We start from the raw sequence: 9,333 nt of genomic DNA, 5'->3' as shown, positions 1-9,333 counted from the left end.
CCAACCACATATGAACAAATACAAAACCACCAATCTTACAAACACAAAAACACACAGGATGAGTCACGTTAGAAATGGAGAGAAACTGAAAAACAAAATGGAGAGAAAGTACCCTTCTTTCGGTTGGTTCTTACCCTTGTCTGAGGCCCTAGACGGGCGGGTGAGAATGGCGGCAGGAAGAATGCGGGCGGAGGGGTGAAGCCCGGAAGGAGAATGCTTTTTTTTGGGGGGGGGGGGGGGATTCGGAAGTAGCTCTAAACGCACGTTTCAATTATTAAAAAAATATAAAAAATTACACGTAAGTTGGGGAGGTTGTGTAGATGGCTGATTCTCCTAACACTGCTCCTTTATTTTCTCCTCAAAAGATGCATTCATTTGCTGCCACTCATTACACCGACCGTCGAAGCAAAGAAACGGTGACATTAATCATTTGCAACAAGAAAACACATAGAAATTAGGACATAAGATCCTTTTTTGGATCAAAGAAAGCAGGGAATCGAAGTGGAAAGAAAATGGCAGAAATGAGTTTAGAAGAGGACCCATGTACGGGTAAGCTAACCGCAATATTTACAAGGGCGGCAAAACATGTTTTCGGTTTCTTCTTAATGGTGGTTCTCTGCAATGTCACGCATTTCCTTTTAAGGCCCTTTTCACAACCTCGTATCACCTCTGATACCATTGTAAGTCTCTCTCAGCCTCCATTTTGGGTCAAGAAACGAGCCAAAAAAAACAAAAAACAAAACTGTCCGTTGATTGTTCTCAACGTTGAAGCATTGTTAACTATGTATATGTATATATTCGTGTGTTTCCTACGTAGATGTCTAGCTTATAAATTAAGTTTTGTTAAGACAATATATAAATAATCAAATCTCGGTATATGAGGTCAAAAAACATACCACCACATATATTACACAACTTTCCACAATTAATGCATTTCGTGCATATATCGTAGGGGTTAGAAGTTTGGTTTGAGTTTAAGGAAGGAAGATAGTTATAATCTTATGGTTGTTGTCTGACATGACTTCTTCATCCCAACTCCAAAAAACTGTCTCGGGGTCCTAACTATGACAAGTGCAGGCATATTTTGCAACATGGAAGGGAAGGGGGATCCTAGCTTGATGTATATTGGTGCATGCCATCATTGGAAAAGGGGATCAGAGTTGCATGATGCATGAAACCAAGTTTGTGCTAATAAAAAACACAAAACCTACTACCAATAACTTGCATTGCATGAATCCCCTTAACCTCTTTCATTGTGACTAAATTTCTGTCTTTTTTGTTTTTATATGCAGATAGGGATGCTCATTGGCAACTTAGGCATCGTACATTCCTTAATTGATAAATCAGCAGCGCAGACTTTGCGTTTCATAATCGATTTTGGGATGATATGCTACATGCTTGTGTTGGGTATAGAAATGGATCCATATGTGCTCTTTAAAGTTCCAACTCGGGATGCTAAAGTAGCCTACGCTGGAATGCTCTCCACATTCCTCCTAGCCTGCTTCCTAACCCCATTCCTTAATTATACACACGGATTTAAGATACACTTCACCCTCACCCTCTCCACTGCCCTCTCCGGCACTGCCTCCCCTGTCCTAACCCGCATAATTACCAGTTGTAAAATAGGCAAGTCGGACATCGGCCGGCTTGTGATTGCTGCAGGAATACACTCTGATTTTATATCCACTCTTCTCATTTCCATTGGCTATATTGTATGGCCAATAAGAGAAAAACCTTCGGGTAAGAGTCGACTTCAAGAAGGCATAGAGATGAGTTCTGCACTGGTTCTCCAAACAGTGATCACTGCCAAAGTTTCACCCATTATTATGAACTGGGTTAACAATGAAAACCCTGAAGGCAAACCCATGAAGGGTTCACACCTAGTGCTCTCACTTGCCTTCATGGCCTTGGTATGCTGCTGCTCGCCTGCATACGGGTACAGCCCCATACTTAGTGCCTTTATGGCTGGGATTTTCTTGCCCAGCAAGGGGAGAGTATCAAAATGGGTTATTAGCAAAGTCAACTACTTGTTAACTACCATTTTCTATCCAATTTTTTTCATCTGGATGGGGTTTGAAGCTGATTTCCGAGAGTTTCAACCTGGCCAAATAGGAACTTGGACACGCCTAGTTCTACTCTTTGTGATAACGACAGCTGGGAAGGTAACTGGAACTGTCATCTCAGGGGTGGTGCTGGGGTTTCATTGGCCAGAGTCAGTTGCACTTGGGTTGCTTCTCTCTACAAAGGGCCATTATCAGATCTACTTGGCTATTGCTGCTAGAACTGTAAGAATCTATTTTATTATCTTCTTCACAATATTTTGTTCGGAGGAAACTTTATATATTCTCTTATTCTTGTGACTGGATAATCACTATGATATTTATGCTAAGACGCGTCTAAGCCACTGTCTATTTGCTTTTTTAAAATTTTTCCTCAACCTTTCCTTTTCTTTGGTAGGTATCTTCACGAGTTGTTAAAAACACATAATGCTTCTAATTGTAGTACAAGGCAAGCTTCTCGGGGCCTAAAAGCAACAGGCATATAAACACTAAGGTGCCTACGTACAGGCAACCATGAAATGGGATATTTTTATTTTGTGTTTCTTGTATCATTCTTTGACACCAAACTATATCCGAAAAATCATGACGATACATAAATAGATGTGCAGCTAAGGCTAAACGGTTGCACTGCAACCTGAAAAAAAAAATCATACTACATAAATGATTCTGCATAGTAAATAAGAAGAATTATCTTAAACAGCTAGCAAAAACTAAATTGACTCATTTCATATCAATGCAAGTAAGAAACAGAGACTGAAGACTGCAACAAATGATGGTGACAGATACAACTGTCAATAGCTATGATTTCCATGCCCATGAGCACTAGAGAGCTACTCATTACCATTAGAACGACTATAATCTTGTGACTTTGTGCTCTAATGCAGGCTGGTACCACATCAACTACAACCAGTATTGTGATGGTAATTGCAATCTTTTTCACTGTTGTGCACACCCCATCAGTTGTTGCACATATCATCAAACGTGCAAGGAAACGCGCACCAACTCATCGAATGGCACTTGAATGGCTTGAGCCATCAAAAGAGCTCCGAATCTTGCTGTGTGTTAACGGGCCTCAAAATGCATCTGCTGCCATTAACTTCATGGAGATCTCTCGTGGCACAGCTGACCCTGGAATAGAGGTGTATGTCACTGACATGATCGAACTCACAGACCAGATAGCAGCCACACTTGTGCAAGGTGATGATGGAGTGAACACGTTGGCTGTGACTGACGAATCAGTGACAGACATGAGAGAACAAGTAACTACTGCAGTTCAAGCCTATGCAGATATGAATGGTGATGGTGTCACAGTCAAGCGAATGCTTGCACTCTCCACGACCAATGGCATGCCCAGGAGATTTGCAATTTGGCAGAGAACTTGATGGTAGCACTCATCATATTGCCATTTCACAAGAGCCAGCGTGCAGATGGAAGATTGGATGCAGGCCATTCAGGGTTCAGATATGTGAACCGCAAGGTAAAATCAGAATATTTTACCAAACTTTTAATCAACCATCTCTCATCCAGTTATTTGAAAGCTTGTCTTCCAAATTGTAGCTTGCTTATAGATGTGGTTTTCAACAGGTTCTCAGGAGTTCCCCATGTTCAGTGGGGATTCTGGTGGACAGAGGTCTTGGATTGATAGAAAAAATATCAGGAGCACATGTATCTCTCAATGTTGCAGTTATTTTCATTGGTGGCAAAGATGATAGAGAAGCACTAGCCTATGCGGGGCGTGTGGCACGACATCCTGGAGTAAAACTCACGGTAATAAGATTCTTAGTGGATACCAATTCAGAGAATGCATCGAGAAGAGCAGGCAACAATAGGGTCAAAATAGCAGAGCAGGAAGAGGAAATGAAACTTGATGATGAGTGCTTTGCTCAGTTTTATGGAAGACATGTTGCAGGGGGACACGTTGCATACATGGAGAAGCATCTTATAAATTCATCTGAGACCTATTCTACTTTAAGGTCATTGGAAGGGCAGTATGCACTCATCATTGTAGGACGAGGGGGAAGGGTAAACTCAGTATTGACATTGGGAATGAATGATTGGCAGCAGTGCCCAGAATTAGGTCCTATAGGAGATGTTCTTTCGGGTTCCGATTTCTCAGTGAAGACATCGGTTTTGATCATTCAACAACACAACGTAAAAGGAGAACTAGATGGACTTGAAGATGACTTCTCGATTATGTAAATGTCAAACTAAATGTGGTAGCTTAGGACATTAGGAACTAATTGTAACAAGGAAACAGATGATTTCTAGAACCTTAGTTTGTATAAATGACAACCACAATGTGAGAGTTTGCAGTGGGATTGACCAAGATTATTTATCTAAAGGGTGCAAAAAAGAAAAAAAGGGAAAAAAAAAAAAAAAAAAAAAAGATTAGAAGGTAGAGAGAGATACAACTAGTAGAAACAGCTATGAAAACGTAGAAAATGAATGGTACGCAATTTAATGTGCGAGATGAGTGTTGATCTGTTACAGAGGCGAGTCATTCCTTTGTTAGTAGTGAAGGGCCATGGAAACGATGACTACACTTTGAGCTGTTCTTGAGTAGTAAAACGAAAACAATGATGACTCCCAAGTGTCCTGGTATCCAGTTGCTGTTGCGATATATGTTCGATCCCATTGTCCACCCGTTTGTCCTCTTCTCTTCGTTTGGCCTAAAATCCTAGATCCATTCGAAAATTTCATTTTCTTTTCCCCATGAGCTATCCTCCTATCAGGTTGAAACAATTAGGCATACAAAAGAAGTCCGTCCAAACTACTTGGCACGAGCCAAAATCAAGCTTCTATCAGGATATAACTTCAATCGTAACATATGGTAATAAAACCTAAATCGTAACATATCTAAACTTCCCAGTGCAGAACGAAAATCACGAAGCAGTAACGCATTACCACAATTCATCTTCAAAAGATGAACTAAATCAGTGGGGCTGCTTGCGAATGAAACCCAGAAAGGGTAAGTCGAATGTCGATTCATACAAAGATCCATATGGTCCAGTTAATTCTGCAATTTACTTCAAGGGCTGGGCATAGAAGTTCATTAATCCATTACATTACACAAGATCAAATTCATTACAAAATTCCTGTAAAATTCCAATTGAGAAGAAGCATCCTAAACGTGAACATTGAACACGCTGATCCTTTGCTTGCCTTCAAAGCATATTAGTACTCTCTTGAATGCTTTGCCAACTCAGTCTGCAAGCAGGGATTTAAGATTGTAAGAAATGAGCAGTTTGATGTTCACAAGAATACGAGAATGCTTGAAAATGTGAGATCAGCATATCTTCAGAACTTAACCCCTTAAATTATTTAACGTTAAGAGTGCAACACTCATATCTCTCGGTATCATTGACGGAAGGTTCCTAGATATTTTGTTGTTCAACTTCATGTTGTCCAAAACTAAGAGGACCAAAATCAACGCAAACACTTATCTCTTAGATATGAGGAATTAGGAGCATTGTGACAGACAATAAAGCAGCACTATTGCCTTTTTCTACTATTAAAAAGAAATCTAAAATGCAAGCATCATCTTTGTATGTAATGAACTAAAATTTATTATAGGGGAATAGCCACAAGTACACACATTGTACACACATTGACATAGTATACACCAAAACCTCCAAACAAAAGGCAAAACAGTAGTACAGAGAATGGTAGACATTGAACTCATACAAAGATTATGCTTGGTTAAAAAGAAGAACGCACTAGGTCCAAAACTGAGACTAAGGAAGTTGCAACGTTGAAGAACCCACAGCAAGTATCCTAGTTTTTGTCTGTGGAAACCTATGTTGGCACTGAATGCTCTGAAGGAAATGGAATGATTCTACATCATCTCACAACGCCACAGATCTTTCCATGCAAAGAAATTGTGGGGTAAAATATGGAACAAAAAAACACACTAGAAAGTAGATCCAACTGGAGGGAATAGATGCCCTCTCTGAGTATAAAACAAGATCCGTCCATTCTAGACTCCAAAACAAAATTCATCCAACATACCAACCTTCCCGGCATGGCAAGTGAGGCACCCATGTTGGACCCACCATGAGACACAGGCTCTTTCACTCACAATCTTGGATCGCAATTCATTTCTAAGACTATACAGCAAGATGTCACCATGGAAGATATAAAAAGATTATTACACCAAAGAATATGACAAACTAAAACCTTTTCCCCTGATGCTTATATATATACCAGTGTCTTGATACATGAGATTTTATAAAGACGCGTGCATGGGAAAGATTTTTTTACTATTAATCAAGGATTTTATGAATGAAATCATTGGCATAGCCAGCGTACACAGGATCTATACAAGAAAAACAACATGGAAAAGAGAGATTAATATTTACGGATACTTATACTTTCAACATTCTCTCCAAATGCAGGATAGATAGGGATGTTATACCTCGAAAGCATTCTTCAAATGATCAAGTTCCTTGTCAATATCATTGATAGCCTGGTTATACGCCTGCATTGGTGATGACTGGCTTGTGGTGTGTATCTATAAAAAAAAAACCCAACAAAGCATGAAGAACAAAGTCTACACAACATTAAAAAGTACAAAGAGACCAACTCATGAAAAAAAAAAAAAAAAAAAAGTGGACTTTTCAATCATCAAAATATAGTATCGATATTGGTAGTTGTATCGGTATGAGATGCCCCAAAATCAGCTTCTTACACGAGCATTAAAAAAACAGACTGAAAAAGAAATCATCTGACTAAAATGCCAAAATAAAAAACATTCAACTAAGATAGGTTTTATAATTAAAATACCACAATGGAGTTACCCTACAGATTGCGTGCACATAAAGATTTTTTTTAATAAAAAAGGAAGAGGGGAGAGAAAATCACTAACCCTAACAATGATTTTATACTGAAGGGGGTGAGGAAGCTTGTACCCAGCGAATAAAACATTCGGGTCCCTATGCAATTGCCTGATAAAGACGAAAAAAAGCAAGAAAAGCAGGAGTTTTATTAAACTATTTTAGGAAAAGTAATAACTTAAGATAAATGGAATAAGCAATTCGAAGACAGTACATGCGAAGAATGTTGCCGATTGTGTGGTCCTCTCTCTCGACGGTGAACGACGCAGCGTTGATTATCTTCGTGTCCCTCTCGTACGACACCCTGAAAATTAAATTTTAAAAGAAACTAAGAAAATGAGGGTCAGAAAGAGGGGTTTAGAGATAAATCTTTGTAGAAAGATACTTTTTGGTGCCTTCAGGGACGACGAAACGTTCATAGCGGTCGGGAGCGTTCATATCTCTTCTTCTTCTTCTTCTTCTTCTTCTTCTTCTTCTACCGCTGCTTCTGCTCTATGAACGCTCTCTCACGGAACTGAAATCATACGCTTCTGCTATGCTACACCATATTGAATGATGTCGTTTATATAACTTTAGAAAAAGAGTTCGGCTACCAAGGAGCTCCTCTATTTTGCACACCCTACACATCCGGTGACGTGGCATTATCTAGAAGAAAAAAAAAACAAAGTCTCAAACAGATTGGCATAGGAAGGAAGGAAAGTTCACCTCTCGCACAAAGGAAATCAATTCATTTCGGAAAATTGCTTGTGTGTCTATCTGATTATGGCTGCCCAACAGAAGCATTAGCAATTTAGCAAATTTATTCTCTCTCTCTCTCTCTCTCTCTCTCTCTCTCTCTCTACCTTGAAGATACTCGAGCTTTGTCCAAAATCAAGCATTTTCTTCATTCTTTCGATTCCACTCTTTGTCTATGTTTGTTCACAGCAAACCCAACCAAAACCTCTATCTGTGTTACTTTCTCAAAAGCTTGAGAAACATGAGCTTTGTGAATCTAAGTACATGGGCCCAAACTTGTTCAATGTTTATGCAAGCAGGAAGATCCAGACCCCCCACCTTTCCAAAACCTTCATCCTTTGAAGAACATGCCCATTTCGTTCAGGGCCGCACTCTGCGTGTTATCCACGCGTTGGATACATGCGTACGGTACTACTGCATAGTATACGCAATTTCTTGCCGAAAGCGTGTAAGAGTATTAATAGTTGGGTCAACAAAGTTTGGCCAAAATCGTAATGAAATTATTACCAGATTTCGTAGAAGTCGATGGGGAAGAAATTGCAGAGAAGTCGACGGAGAGAAGTTGCAGATGAAGATGACTTCGACGGAGTTGTAGAGACGACGCACGGAATGCAGATCGTGTTTTTGGGTGTGGGATTTGGGCGAAATGCATATCGTGTTTATGAGCCGAAGATGACTTTTTTTGAGTTGTGGATCGCGCGAAACGTTAGACACGCGGGAAAGATGAATTTTTTATGTGAAAATAAATTGGCCAAATTTGAGTAGTGAAAACGATGAAAGTAAAAATTATTGAAGTTTTATTGAATCTATTACAATGTGTTATTGTGCACCTTAGCTATTTTTTGGCTAAAGTTTGAGTTTGTTGACTTGTTCAACCTATTACTAATACTCTAATTACTAATAATAATTGAATAAAGTGCATACAGCTCCTTGCCATTTAAAAAGGAAAATTATTCTCCTTACCTTAGCTTGAAAGTTTTCTAAAACTAGTTACGTTTGGGCTAAAAACTTTAGGACCGGTTTGGAATCATAGATGAGATAAGATAATTTTAGATAAAAGATAAAATTATTATTATTTTGAAATGACATATAGAGAAGTAAATTTTTTGTAAATTTTTTTTAAATAAATTTAACATTTTCCATTATAAAAAAAATTGACGATGAAAGTTAAAAAAGAAATAGGGTTGATGAATGTGTAATATATATATATAACAAGGAAGCTGCTAGGTCCACAGATGAATTCTACCGAAGGTGGCCACTGAAAAGAGTAAATTTGTTTTTTTGTTGTTGCTATTTTTCATACATTTTTTTATATCTTTAAATATATTTTTTTAAAAAAAATTACAACATCATTTAAAAACACTTTCTTCCTTAATCACTAAGTCAAAAAAAAAAAGAATCGATGGCTATTTTCGGTGGCTTTCATATGTGGATTAAGCATTATCCATATAACAATGCTATATACAGTTTTGGAATTTCTAAATTCTCGTTTTCTTTATGAAAAAAAGTGAGCTCAGCATTAAAAAAAATCATTTTTATATAAATTTTAAATTTGTCTATTTTTTAAAAATAAGTGTTCATAACTTACAGACTCTATGATTATAAATATCATTTATTATATATATATATATATATATTTATATATATCGAGTTTTCATTTTTTTTAGTTGTCACTTCATATGTCCGATTTACGAAAACAATTCTTT

General features: G+C 38.1%; 2 protein-coding genes across 2 annotated transcripts; one reads left to right on the top strand and one right to left on the bottom strand.

Annotated features, from left to right (window-relative positions):
• Positions 1 to 493: 493 nt before the first annotated feature.
• LOC121241380 (cation/H(+) antiporter 28-like) lies at positions 494 to 4,383 on the top strand. Its single transcript, XM_041139128.1, is given in 5 exon segments — positions 494 to 680; positions 1,293 to 2,285; positions 2,945 to 3,407; positions 3,410 to 3,537; positions 3,645 to 4,383. Coding segments are annotated over 5 exon segments (2,367 nt in total). The 5' UTR covers positions 494 to 512; the 3' UTR covers positions 4,260 to 4,383.
• A 603-nt stretch (positions 4,384 to 4,986) lies between these two features.
• Positions 4,987 to 7,983, bottom strand: LOC121240219 (DNA-directed RNA polymerases II, IV and V subunit 11). Its single transcript, XM_041137616.1, has 6 exons — positions 7,598 to 7,983; positions 7,278 to 7,511; positions 7,107 to 7,196; positions 6,925 to 7,003; positions 6,475 to 6,570; positions 4,987 to 5,267 (listed from the first exon to the last, which is right to left on the bottom strand). Exons 2-6 carry the CDS (start codon positions 7,328 to 7,330, stop codon positions 5,235 to 5,237), a joined length of 351 nt encoding a protein of 116 aa, XP_040993550.1. The 5' UTR covers positions 7,331 to 7,511; positions 7,598 to 7,983; the 3' UTR covers positions 4,987 to 5,234.
• Between the last annotated feature and the right edge of the window lie 1,350 nt (positions 7,984 to 9,333).

The sequence above is a fragment of the Juglans microcarpa x Juglans regia genome, chromosome 7S, assembly GCF_004785595.1.
Source record: "Juglans microcarpa x Juglans regia isolate MS1-56 chromosome 7S, Jm3101_v1.0, whole genome shotgun sequence".
Classification (NCBI taxonomy): Eukaryota; Viridiplantae; Streptophyta; class Magnoliopsida; order Fagales; family Juglandaceae; genus Juglans; species Juglans microcarpa x Juglans regia.
This window is presented reverse-complemented; position numbering and strand designations above follow the sequence as displayed.

Bases quoted from the DNA above. Each gene is read 5' to 3' on its own strand.
- LOC121240219 (XM_041137616.1), bottom strand. From the start codon at position 7,330: ATGAACGCTCCCGACCGCTATGAACGTTTCGTCGTCCCTGAAGGCACC. The intron at 6,571-6,924 runs GTTAGTGATTTT...TTTTTTTTATAG, and splicing joins AGTATAAAATCATTGTTAGG to ATACACACCACAAGCCAGTC. The intron at 5,268-6,474 runs GTATAACATCCC...CCCTGCTTGCAG, and splicing joins ATTTGAAGAATGCTTTCGAG to ACTGAGTTGGCAAAGCATTC.